The sequence below is a fragment of the Gymnodraco acuticeps genome, unplaced genomic scaffold (genome assembly GCF_902827175.1).
Source record: "Gymnodraco acuticeps unplaced genomic scaffold, fGymAcu1.1, whole genome shotgun sequence".
NCBI lineage: Eukaryota > Metazoa > Chordata > Actinopteri > Perciformes > Bathydraconidae > Gymnodraco > Gymnodraco acuticeps.
The window spans coordinates 2,168,558-2,182,527 of NW_022991187.1; the positions used below are offsets into that span (position 1 = coordinate 2,168,558).

A 13,970-nucleotide genomic window follows, 5' to 3' on the forward strand; every position below is an offset into this window, starting at 1 on the left:
ACTCAAAGAAGGGTTGAGAAACACACAGACGTGCAATCACCGCTAAATGCACTTTAACACAGGGGTAACTCATCTTGCTCTTGTATCTTCTCTTGCACTTTATATGTCGTTGCTGCTATATTGTACTGCCATGTGGTAAATACTTGTGTGTGCTGCTCTTGCTCTTTTGCATATCATGTATTTGTTTTTGCTATGTTTGTAAAATGTAATTTTCTTAAATGTTTTATGTGAGCGACTGCGGATGGAAATGAGCTCAAAGCTAAATCTGGCATATTTACGCTTGACACATTTGATCCTTTTAAGTGTTCATTTATGTGCATTGTCCCTGCTAAACAAACGATAAAAAAGTGACTTTCATTACAGATGAATTTTTCCAACAGTCCAAGGTTACGTCATTGATTTCCATATTTTATCTATCTGACATTTCAAAACTGAAAGTTGTGTTACCCTTCACGTATGTCAAGAAAAGCAACAAATGGAAGATAAACAAAAAAATTAAATATAATGTAAAGATGTAGTCGGTTATCCTCTTGCCGAGTGATTGACTGATTGTCTCGGCTCTACTTTGAGTTTTCATTTCAGCAGTAATTACCAATACTTTGAATATGGATGAGTTTAGTTAGAGGGAAACATCGAAAAACTTTTACCTCAAACCTGACAAGCATCTGTTAAAAAAAACGAATAAATAACCTAAAAGCAGCCAAAATTCAAAACGTCAAAGTGTTCCTTTAAGGCAGCCGACTCCTGGCTGAAACTCAGGCCTGCTGTAGCAACCAAATCCTGGCTCTCTTGACTCCACGCAGCTCTGATTAATGGTAGAGGCTGTGGGTGGGTGGTAGACATGGATCTGCCCATTACCACACTGCAACATTGCAAATGGCTTCAATTACTGTGGAGTGTGCTGAGCTGGCAGTAGGGGCTCTAGGAGGCAAGATGAGCAACGTGCAGCATCCAGCAGCTAACCCCACTGTGATCCATTCATTCACACAGCATCATCATCACCGCGGACATCCTCTGTAATTCACTTCAGCACAATAAAAGGTAGAAAAAGACAATAACTGCTCCCTTTTTTGTATTTTTAGCCGATAATTCTGATGCTGTTCTTCTTTTGTTTCTAATCAATCCACAATAGAGGAGACATGTCATGAGAGAGGGGGCTGGATGTGTGAATGTAGGCTGAAACAACACTACATGGCCTCTCCCAAGGCCTCAGTTTCCCTACCAGGGAAAACGCTAACACTGTTTCCCTTGACAAACTGACTCGGCAGCACTTAACAGTAGCAGGACAAACTGAGGGGCTTGCCAAGTGGCTGACAAGTATCACAAGGGCCTGTGTGCCCACGCCTGCCCCCCACCCTGGCACCGGGGCAGCAGCGAGTCAGGGACAGCCTTCCTGAGCCAGAGCGAAGGGGATTCCCTACGATCACGCCCCTGTGTCCGGTGCCAAGAGAGCAGCCCCCCTGTAGCTCCTCTTGTAACGAACCAGCTGTCTCCATCAGTTCACTGACCCACATTCATAACCTTATCACAGGAGGCAACACCAGACTCCCACAACAGCCCTGCTCCACCTCTCATTGTTCACCTCCTTTACAACTTAAGTGATGGGCAGAGATGAAAGCAAAAAACGACGACGAATTTGCGATCAAATTGAGTCAATGACTGCACTACTGGAAGTGGAAACTGATCATTAGGAGTCTCCCACCCACGACTAAATGCTCTCCCTTCGCAAATCACATCAATTAATGTCATGGGCTATGAAAAATGCTCTCTGTGTCATACCACATGGAGGGAGGACAGACGCTAATAAGTGAACATACTTAACGGAGGAGGTGGGGAGACATGGGATTCCCTCCGTTCCTCTTGTCAGTACGGGAATATCGCGCTCATGATCAAGTGAAGGCCATAAATAATACAGCAGGTACATTGGATTCAACCAAACCAATAATAACTGTAAAATGTATTATTTTACCATCTATAAACCCTTACTACATGGAGGTTTTCATTCTTAATATGTCACAAGGAGTCTATTACGCTCTTCACAAGGGCTGTTATCCTCTTCACAATTGACCCATCAATCGAGACATTTGATTATCCAAGAGTGCATTTCTTAATTTCATTTCCCGTTGAATAGAACAACAGTGTGCAGGAGAGAGGAAGTGAAACAGCGGGAGTTAAACTCATGCAGTGAATTAAGGATGGGTGGATCCACTCAGTTCAATCACTTCATAATGTGGGGGCAATGTGTATTGGAGCCGGTAGCTGAAAATGCTCCGGTTTGTTTTGTTCAAAAAATATATTCAAATATTCTAAATAGCTGACTATTATTCATGCCTCAGCTTAACTAGTTCTGACACTGTGTATACCCTGACAATACCTTCCCAAATGTGAGTTCTGATACCCAAAGAAATACTCCGAAATACATCTATTCTTTTTCCAGAGATTTCAACATCAAACAGACATCAGCCTAATATGCCCCGATTGTTTGCTGACATAGCTGTCAAAACTTCAAACGGCGGAGACTGGCAACATCGCTCATTCACGGACGTGGCGCTTGAAGTCTCACACCGCCCTGATCTCCCCTCAAATCACCGGCTGTGACCCGGAGTACAACAGACAGACGGGCACGCCTCCTGTGAGGTAACGTACTGTACATCCAAGAGCGGTCGCCCACGTCCCACCAGGGGAGGAAAAGTCAGAAAAACCCTGAAGTATAAACAAAACAAAAACTCTGCTTTCTGCAAGACAAACAATGCTGTCTTTTGAGAGACAAACTTAGAGAATTATCTGGTGAAAACTATCAACAGTAATGAAAGTTTATTTAGACTGCTTCTGGTTGATAAGGATTTCAGGCGAACTAGACGAAGGTCAGGCAGACTCGTGCAGGTGTGCGTGGGAGCCAGCCAACAACACTCGCCTTGACCCCGCAGGCATTGAAACTGCAGCAGACTTACGCGCTAACCTCATTAACATATCCCTTGTTAAGTTGAAGCACAAATTATCTTTCTAAGGCAACTCTGAATGCTTCGATTAAATGCTCGTAATTGTTTGTGAATTATGCTTAATGACGTGTCCTGAGAAAACACAAGTCCGCAGACCAAAAGCTTAAAGGTGATTAGATGGTGGAGCATCTTGGGACATTATATAATAAATCAAATCACTAATAATAGAAGCTTCCGTCTAGGACACATTTGTTGATGCCTTACATGGAAACATTTCAACCTAAAGGATGGGTTTAGCCCACTCAAACAAATGAGGCAATACCAATTAAATATTGTAAAATGACACAACTTCCTCCTCAGGAAAAAGAATAATCTACTTGCTCGTGATAACAAATATATGTGCAGTAGCCGATATAGGGTCCTGAAACAGAAAACCCAAAACAACAAAAACTTGTAAAGTGGTTAATTAGAGCTTAAATGTTTTGAGTTTGAATGCCTTGGTGTAATCTTTCTATTGCTGATTCAACAACTACAGTAAATGTGGCAGTTGTGTTGATCAGTGTTGGTATATGATAGATGATACTGCAGTGCTGTGAAGATGCTGAGGAGCGGGGTCGTTACCGCGGGACGACTTCTCCCCCTCACTGAGAGACACCGGTGCGTCTGGAAGCTGCTCAAACAACAGGAACTGGTAGCGGTGATAGCCAGATTTCTGAGGCGGGGTCGGAGGATGATAGTCTGCGTGGAAAAATAAAGACTTAAAATCAGGAGAGCTGAGATTAGAAAACAATATGCTGTATGCATGTGATTATCCCAATGATGCAACTCAAATCTATCAGTGGGATAACCAAGTGATGAAATCCCAATTATTTACATTCATTCATCCTCTTAGTGCATTTGGCTTATTTTCTACATACAAATAAAACAATGGTAGCTGTGGTTCTGTCAAACTGTAACCATTAATTCCTCGTGTTCTTCAGTCACTGTGGCTTGTGGGTATTAAGTGGGCTTCAGTTTTTCATTTGGATCAAATAAACACCAACGCTTGAATACAGTAACAACAGCAAACTTCACGTGTTTTAGGGTTCAGGTCTGACTCTCTAATCTACTGTTCTTAATCCCTTTTCACTCACTCGTAAATGTTTGCAGAGTGGTAGAATTATACATTGGGTCATTAAGGGGTGAATAAAGGTAACTTAAACAGGATAACAAATACATGGAATTGAAGTTAAATAGCTGAAAAAGGCAATGAAATGGAAACAAATGACACCAAATTTAAATTGACTTACCAAGCCAAACTAAAAAACAGCTTACACAACATCAATGCGTCACTTCATTCAAATACAATCAATCATGAGATAGTGAAGGGTCGAAATCTAAACGTATACTTACCAGTCAGGGTCGCCCCCTGTGTCTGTCCTTCCCTGAGTGCACTGCCCTGTAAATCAGACAGTTTGTCAGTCAAGGTATTTTTAAGAAATGTATGAAGGATAGGTAATTTCACCAACATTTGAAATACTAATACAGTGGGTCGTTACATTGCTTTCTACAGCACAATAAAATGCCCCTTTTTAGTTTTGTGCTACCACAGACAAATATTGTGCACCCCAACTAGAGAACGTGTAGTTTTGTTAGAGTCTAACCAGCTGAGATTTGGCAAATTAGACATATATTGTGATGAGCGATTTTTTGCAAGCACATATCCAAAAAACAGAGACTTTGGTGATGATTCGAAAAAGACAATCATGTCTCGCTAGTAATCTAAAAATATAAAAAGACAGTTCCCATGCAAATTAAACAACCGAGTGGATTTCCAAGTAGCAATTTCCCATATTATTAATTGTATATTAGCTTCCTGTTGCCTAGAAACAGCCACATGTCACTCGATGTGAAGCGCAGATATTTTCACAAGGATTTTCTTCTGTATATTTGTCAGGTTAAACTCCCTCATCTCCAGAAACAGCACACAGTCAGGCACCTCACGCTGCAAATTGCTCACAGGGATGTTTGTTTAATAGACTGCGAACCGGCTGCATCCTTGAGTAGGAGGAAAGGGACTAAATATGTTGTCTGTGAAACGGCCCAAAACCCACTTGAGGTAAGCGTGGAAGTCCCCATCACAGGCATCAAATAACTGCTCTCAGCACCTATTTCTGTTCTCCTTTCTGCACACACAGGCTCCCCCCACAGGGGGACAGAGGTACTGCGTTGCTAGACAGCATGCAGGGACAAAAGACATGCAGGACAATATTAAGTTGTATTTCTTTTTAGAGATGTAGACCTGAACAACTAAAAACACACAATGGTATTTTGTAGAGTTGAGCTTTTATCACTGGGACCAGCTGAAACATATTTTGCATTAAAAAATGTTTTTTTAAAGGGAATGACATTTTGTATTTGTTAGAGAAAAAATGTGATCTAAATTTCAATAATACTCTGCGTTTAGTTTTATTGACAGTAAGATGTACAGCTTGTTTGCTTCCTAGTAATATGAGGAGCACAAGGAGTCCAGCAAATGCAGTTTGGAGTCGGTACAAAGTGCCAATTAAAATGTTTCAACCCAATTTCCAAAAGTACAGTGTGTCTGTGAATCTGCACCAGAATGAGTGAGATGCACTTTGTAATGCATTATAATTTTAGCATTTATATTTGACTGTTTTATAAAAAAAAGTAGCTGCAGCAAAGCATGTGTCTTCTGTTGTGCATCATCTCATCTGTAATCCTGCTGTTTAGGAGGTGAAGCATCGAGTCTTAGAGAGCAGAGCACCAGCGTTTACACAGACTGGTAACATTCAGAAGATTAGCTTCGACTGTGAGCATCTTCATCCACTGATCAGTGAGAAAAAAAGCTTTATTTAGAAATAGCGAGAGTCCTGCAGCCTGCAGGATCCAAACCCATTGCCATAGCAACAGGTAGTCAACATTTGAGCGTGCAACATTTTCCTACATCTTAACGCTCGGCTCTCGCTCGCTCTGCACGGCACCCTCTGCCCTTTTTATTTCATTATGATACATAGAATAAAAACAACAGAAAATTAATGCAGAATTGAAATTCAGCCAAACAATAAAAGACAAGTCAATCATGTGCAGAGCTCGCGGAGAATCACGTCTTTGAGAAATAATAATCAGTTCGATGGTGATGGGGGTTTTATCTGTGCTCTGTCACAAGAGGTGGGAAGTAGTGGATTACAAATACTTCGTTACAGTACTTAAGTACATTTTTCTGGTATCAGTACTTTACTCCACTACTTATTTTTCTGACAACTTTTTACTTTTACTTCTTACATGTTGAACACAAACACCTGTACTTTCTACTTCTCACATGTTGAACACTAATACCTGTACTTTCTACTTCTTACATGTTGAACACTAATACCTGTACTTTCTACTTCTTACATGTTGAACACAAATACCTGTACTTTCTACTTCTTACATGTTGAACACTAATACCTGTACTTTCTACTTCTTACATGTTGAACTCAAATACCTGTACTTTCTACTTCTTACATGTTGAACACAAATACCTGTACTTTCTACTTCTTACATGTTGAACACAAATACCTGTACTTTCTACTTCTTACATGTTGAACACACATACCTGTACTTTCTACTTCTTACATGTTGAACACTAATACCTGTACTTTCTACTTCTTACATGTTGAACACTAATACCTGTACTTTCTACTTCTTACATGTTGAACACTAATACCTGTACTTTCTACTTCTTACATGTTGAACACAAATACCTGTACTTTCTACTTCTTACATGTTGAACTCAAATACCTGTACTTTCTACTTCTTACATGTTGAACACAAATACCTGTACTTTCTACTTCTTACATGTTGAACACAAATACCTGTACTTTCTACTTCTTACATGTTGAACTCAAATACCTGTACTTTCTACTTCTTACATGTTGAACACTAATACCTGTACTTTCTACTTCTTACATGTTGAACACAAATACCTGTACTTTCTACTTCTTACATGTTGAACACAAATACCTGTACTTTCTACTTCTTACATGTTGAACACAAATACCTGTACTTTCTACTTCTTACATGTTGAACACAAATACCTGTACTTTCTACTTCTTACATGTTGAACACAAATACCTGTACTTTCTACTTCTTACATGTTGAACTCAAATACCTGTACTTTCTACTTCTTACATGTTGAACACTAATACCTGTACTTTCTACTTCTTACATGTTGAACACAAATACCTGTACTTTCTACTTCTTACATGTTGAACTCAAATACCTGTACTTTCTACTTCTTACATGTTGAACACAAATACCTGTACTTTCTACTTCTTACATGTTGAACTCAAATACCTGTACTTTCTACTTCTTACATGTTGAACACTAATACCTGTACTTTCTACTTCTTACATGTTGAACACTAATACCTGTACTTTCTACTTCTTACATGTTGAACACAAATACCTGTACTTTCTACTTCTTACATGTTGAACACTAATACCTGTACTTTCTACTTCTTACATGTTGAACTCAAATACCTGTACTTTCTACTTCTTACATGTTGAACCCAAATACCTGTACTTTCTACTTCTTACATGTTGAACACAAATACCTGTACTTTCTACTTCTTACATGTTGAACACAAATACCTGTACTTTCTACTTCTTACATGTTGAACACACATACCTGTACTTTCTACTTCTTACATGTTGAACACTAATACCTGTACTTTCTACTTCTTACATGTTGAACACTAATACCTGTACTTTCTACTTCTTACATGTTGAACACTAATACCTGTACTTTCTACTTCTTACATGTTGAACACAAATACCTGTACTTTCTACTTCTTACATGTTGAACACAAATACCTGTACTTTCTACTTCTTACATGTTGAACACAAATACCTGTACTTTCTACTTCTTACATGTTGAACACAAATACCTGTACTTTCTACTTCTTACATGTTGAACTCAAATACCTGTACTTTCTACTTCTTACATGTTGAACTAAAATACCTGTACTTTCTACTTCTTACATGTTGAACACAAATACCTGTACTTTCTACTTCTTACATGTTGAACACAAATACCTGTACTTTCTACTTCTTACATGTTGAACACAAATACCTGTACTTTCTACTTCTTACATGTTGAACACAAATACCTGTACTTTCTACTTCTTACATGTTGAACACTAATACCTGTACTTTCTACTTCTCACATGTTGAACACAAATACCTGTACTTTCTACTTCTTACATGTTGAACACAAATACCTGTACTTTCTACTTCTTACATGTTGAACACAAATACCTGTACTTTCTACTTCTTACATGTTGAACACTAATACCTGTACTTTCTACTTCTTACATGTTGAACACAAATACCTGTACTTTCTACTTCTTACATGTTGAACACAAATACCTGTACTTTCTACTTCTTACATGTTGAACACTAATACCTGTACTTTCTACTTCTTACATGTTGAACACTAATACCTGTACTTTCTACTTCTTACATGTTGAACACAAATACCTGTACTTTCTACTTCTTACATGTTGAACACTAATACCTGTACTTTCTACTTCTTACATGTTGAACTCAAATACCTGTACTTTCTACTTCTTACATGTTGAACCCAAATACCTGTACTTTCTACTTCTTACATGTTGAACACAAATACCTGTACTTTCTACTTCTTACATGTTGAACACAAATACCTGTACTTTCTACTTCTTACATGTTGAACACACATACCTGTACTTTCTACTTCTTACATGTTGAACACTAATACCTGTACTTTCTACTTCTTACATGTTGAACACTAATACCTGTACTTTCTACTTCTTACATGTTGAACACTAATACCTGTACTTTCTACTTCTTACATGTTGAACACAAATACCTGTACTTTCTACTTCTTACATGTTGAACACAAATACCTGTACTTTCTACTTCTTACATGTTGAACACAAATACCTGTACTTTCTACTTCTTACATGTTGAACTCAAATACCTGTACTTTCTACTTCTTACATGTTGAACACTAATACCTGTACTTTCTACTTCTTACATGTTGAACACAAATACCTGTACTTTCTACTTCTTACATGTTGAACTCAAATACCTGTACTTTCTACTTCTTACATGTTGAACACAAATACCTGTACTTTCTACTTCTTACATGTTGAACTCAAATACCTGTACTTTCTACTTCTTACATTTCCCAAACAGCTGGTTCCTTTAGTTTGAATGTGTGTTTGGTGGCGTGATCATTATTCTTTAGAGTCATTGCGTGCCTATTGATTTGAACACGATCCGTGTATCCATCATTTCCTGGTCTTCTCTAAAGAAGAGGGACCAATGGAAACGTTGTCATGTTGCCGTTGTTCAGCATGGAAACATTCATTAGCTAACAATGACATTATTGTTCTATTAATATAAAGGGAGGTCAGGTCCTCTTTAAAACAGCTGCTAGTTATGGGTACTTTTTACTGAAGTACATTTCAAAGCTCATACTTCTTTACTTTTACTTGAATAAAGAAGTTTAGTCCGTACTTCTACTACTTAAACACGATCTGTACTTCTACTTGAGTAAAGGATGTGTGTACCTCTGCCATTTCTGCCCGTCACAGGAGCTGACGGGGCGTGTCGAGGTCGCTGACTCCTGATGTTCACCGGGGACTCACACTAATCTACAGGACATTTTCACATGGTGGGCGGCCCCCCCCTCAGGGACCCTGCTGTGGGGGCGGGACACAAGTTCTGACCACTAAGTGATTGACAGCCGCTTGCTGTGTTAATTGTGTTTTGTGGATTAGGAACGGTTCAGCTAAAAGCATGGTCTTGAATACATACAAAAAACTGCATCTCTATAAAAAGAAATATAATTGCAAAGTTGAAATATTCAGTTGCATGGATACATTTGTTGACAAAAACAAACAGCTTATATAATAAATGAGATTTGAGATGACTGCAATGGTGCATTATTTGAACAGTTGGATTTATCATAGTTTGATCTATTGCATCTTGACCCTGTTGAATGGTTTTCTTGGTAACCCCACCCTTGCAAAATGTGGAAATGATGATGAAATAGATTAGGGATATAATACAATTACAAGGATCACACAATGTACCCGCTAAGGAGCTGCCTAACAAGCACTCACACGGGTTTCTCCTCTAAAATACATTTCTCTCTGCATGGATGGTAGATGTCATGTCATGGCTGCTTGCATCCCTGAAAGTTGTTTATGTAGTGAATCTATCACAGCTTTGTTAGTGGGAATCACAAGCCACAAAGCGTATTGATGAAGGTAATCTAAGATCAATGATATCCTCAGATAGGTAGATACTCTGAGCTCAGGGTTAGAAAAGTCAAAAGCGCTGAGACTCCACACCCCGGACAGCAAAGCTCCCCAGTAAAAACAGCACTAATTCACCTTTAGCAGAGATAACTATCTTAACAATGGGTACATGATGTATGTAATGAAACAAAGTATGTGCTATACTTTGTTTCATTACTGTTTCATTTCATTTGTTTTCATTAATGTATACATATATAGTTAAATGACTACATGACCATACCATCACTGTTTATATTCTTGTTTTGTATTCTATTTATGAATTTGTGTTTGTATGAATTTGTGTATGTACATATGTATATATATATATATATATAAATATATATATATATATATAAATATATAGAGACCATTCTCCTAACTTACCTGTATATATTATATGAATGATTATATAAATTATTCAAGGTTAAAGTATACATTGATATTGTATGTTAACATATATTAAGAAAAAGGGAGAAGGGGTCGGATTAAATCAGTGTAAACTTCTTCCGACCCCTTTTCGGACGTGTAATTAGCTAAAGCTTTGTCGTTTATTGATATCAGACAATGATACTACAGATTATTCAATTATTAATTAAATATTTCGTTTTGTTATTGCATTCATTTGTATAGTACTGTATCATGTCTGTATCATCTTTTGTTTCATTTGTATTTTCTTTGGTTTTACAAGCTCGAAAAAATAAATAAATAAATAAACTAAACATGTATTAAAGGGTTTGGTGAAAATGTGATGCAAGGCAAGTAAGATGATTACACGTTAGTTCTTATTAAGTGTATTCTGAAGTATATAATGGGATATATATGGGAGGCGTGTGGCGCAATGGACTGCGTTGGTGTGCAGGTTCAAACCCCACTGCAGTCAGCATGTCGTTGTGTCCCTGAGACACTTCACCCCAAGTTGCTCCCGTGGGGATTGTCCACAGTATTGAGTATGTAAGTCGCTTTGGATAAAAGCGTCTAACAAGTACCATGTAATGTAATGTAATATAATACCAGTGTCCAAACAATAAGGATCAATATTATACAATTCCACAACAAATTGTGTAACTCTCTTGCAGTACAATACATACTGACCAACTGCGAACGGTTTTATTTTTGGATTATCTGTGCTGGCCTCAAGCTGAGGATCAAACTTACATTACATAAGGCAGATGGTAGAGGGAAAAGTAGCTTAGAATAAATGTTACAGTATTGTTTCCTTATAATACAATTGCAAAGCATAGCATATAGACACTAAGTCTAAATCCACTATTCTCTGTAAACAATGTGTTTCATCTGAAGCACTCAAATGAAAAGCAGTAAATATAAAAATATGTATATTTACCACGGCTGCTCTATAGCGTACTCCCGGCTGCTGTCTTAGTGTTTCATCTGTTGGAAAATGTGCACATTGTCATTTCAACAGATGAAAGTTGTAAACTAAGAGCCGCTTCATCATCTATGTCCTGGATGGATATCGTCGTGGATTCATCTTCCTATTATACACACATGCATTTCCAAACATTTGGACTACCTATGTTGCAAATGTATTATCTATTCAATTTACACACGGCATCTATTGCACGTCTGTCCGTCCTGGGAGAGGGATCCCTCCTCTGTTGCTCTCCCTGAGGTTTCTCCCATTTTTCCCTTTAAACTGTGGGTTTTCTCCGGAAGTGTTTCCTTGTACGATGTGAGGGTCTAAGGACAGAGGGTGTCGTATTGTCATACTGATATTCTGTACACACTGTGAAGACCACTGAGACAAATGTAACATTTGTGATATTGGGCTATATAAATAAACATTGATTGATTGATTGATTGATTGACTATGCAGTTACCAAGGAGCCCACTATCAGTGTTTCTAAATATCTCTATAATCGCTAGATTTTTAATTAATATGTTCATCAGTATGAAATTCAACATGTTGTCTAGTTTCAATCATTAACAGAGATTCATCTATACAATACTGCCTCATTTTATGGTCAGATTGTATATTTTGGAAAGTTCTGCAGTCATTTTTATTATTTATGATAATTTATTTGTATTGATTTAGGTTTTTTACCAAGAGAGTTTTCTTTCAATTCTGTTTTATTTAACTGTGAATTAAGCAAAAGGAGAATAACACAAATGACCTTCATGGAGTTCATGTGAGAGTTATTCAGTCAAACAAAATGTGACAATGTTTTGCATCCTTGTACGAGGGGAATACCCATTCTCGTGGCTGTGGTAGTGAATCATGCTCCGAGCAGTGTGGGAGAGGCAGAAACTGACGGAGATAGAAACACTGAGGGCATCAAAATGGCTGTGTATTATTTTACATTCTTAACAGGAAAGAACAACGTAGTCGGAAGGATTGAGTTGTGTCATTTGTATGAACAATGAACTCGACTGGGAGACATATTATGGCACTTGAATAGGAGGAAGGTTGAACTCTATATAAGTCCTTGTTTCAGCTGTTAATTCACACACAAATATCTGATAAAAGACACAATCCAGACCGAACTATTGGCTTCGTATTGGTTGTACTGTGTTGACACTGCTGGAAACTTTCCAAACCTCTTTGTGGCAGCAGAGGGTGCAGAGAGTAGGGACGCCACCTTTCAAATAGAGGGTCTGAGTTCAAGACTCTGCAACAGGAAGCTTGTGGTCTGGGAATGAATCAATGAATGGTCCACGAAAAGACAAAGTCTCCACAAGCTGCTGACCGTGATCTCTGATCTGTCTGAGGAGGGCAATCATGGCGAACCACAGTGTGCCTCTGAAATCTAAAAATAAGCGTACCATGAATCGGTTACATTTATCACCCATTGCTAAATGGTACATTTATTCATTTTTCTCTGTTCTGTTCAAAAGTAGAAGCAATCTACCTCTTTAGACATCAGATGTAACTAATGTGAGTTCAGCTGCGAACACATTATCCTCCCTGTTGTTAATCGTGGCCCAGCTTGCCTTCATGTTTTACTGACTTTGTTTCACACTGTGACTCAGACAAAAGCAGAAAGGACCCTGCACAACCTACACGTTAAGAGTGATATATAATTCGAAAAAAATCTGTAAAAAGCAATGCAGCAGAGCTTTTTTCTGTGGGTCACGTAAAAGCCTGACACTCCAACCACTGATATTCAGCCCAAACAACTCGTGCTCTCTGTGCCAAGTGAAGCACAACCAAGGATGATCCGAAACTACTAATGTATCAGCATCGACTTTACATCAGAGTTATCATGAGATTCTTGGAAATGATTATTGACGAGACATTAACCTCCCTCGGGTCTTAAAAGCAGTGGTGGATGAAGTACTCAGATTTCTTACTTAAGTAAAGGTAGCAATACTAAATTGTTAAAGTACTCAGTTACAAGTAAAAGTCCTGCATTCAAAATCTTACTTAAGTTTAAGTACAAAAGTATCAACATCAAGTTACTATTTTATCCGTTTTATTTGTTCTACGTCCTATACAGTATATATATATATTCACGTTGCACTGTTGGAGGAGCCTGTGACCTACGTTTTTCATTGCCATATCTACACTGTAGCTAATAGACAATAAAGCCCTGAATCTTGAATCTTATACTTAAAGTACCAAAAGTAAAAGTACTTGTCATGCGGCCCCTTTCAGAATCATATATATTAATTAACTGGATTATAATCAGTGGTGAAAGAAGTACTCGGATTAATAATATTGTTACATCAATTAGCATTTTACT

General features: G+C 38.0%; 1 protein-coding gene across 1 annotated transcript in view; it reads right to left on the bottom strand.

Moving 5' to 3' along the window:
• Positions 1 to 327: 327 nt before the first annotated feature.
• Positions 328 to 13,970, bottom strand: part of LOC117561005 (phosphatidylethanolamine-binding protein 4) — a 61,854-nt gene continuing 48,211 nt past the window's right edge. The window contains exons 3-4 of the mRNA XM_034238169.1: positions 4,332 to 4,377; positions 328 to 3,677 (exon numbers count right to left, since the gene is read on the bottom strand). Of these exons, the coding sequence (XP_034094060.1) occupies positions 3,496 to 3,677; positions 4,332 to 4,377 (228 nt within the window). The 3' untranslated portion in view covers positions 328 to 3,495. The remainder of the gene's footprint in view (positions 3,678 to 4,331; positions 4,378 to 13,970) is intronic.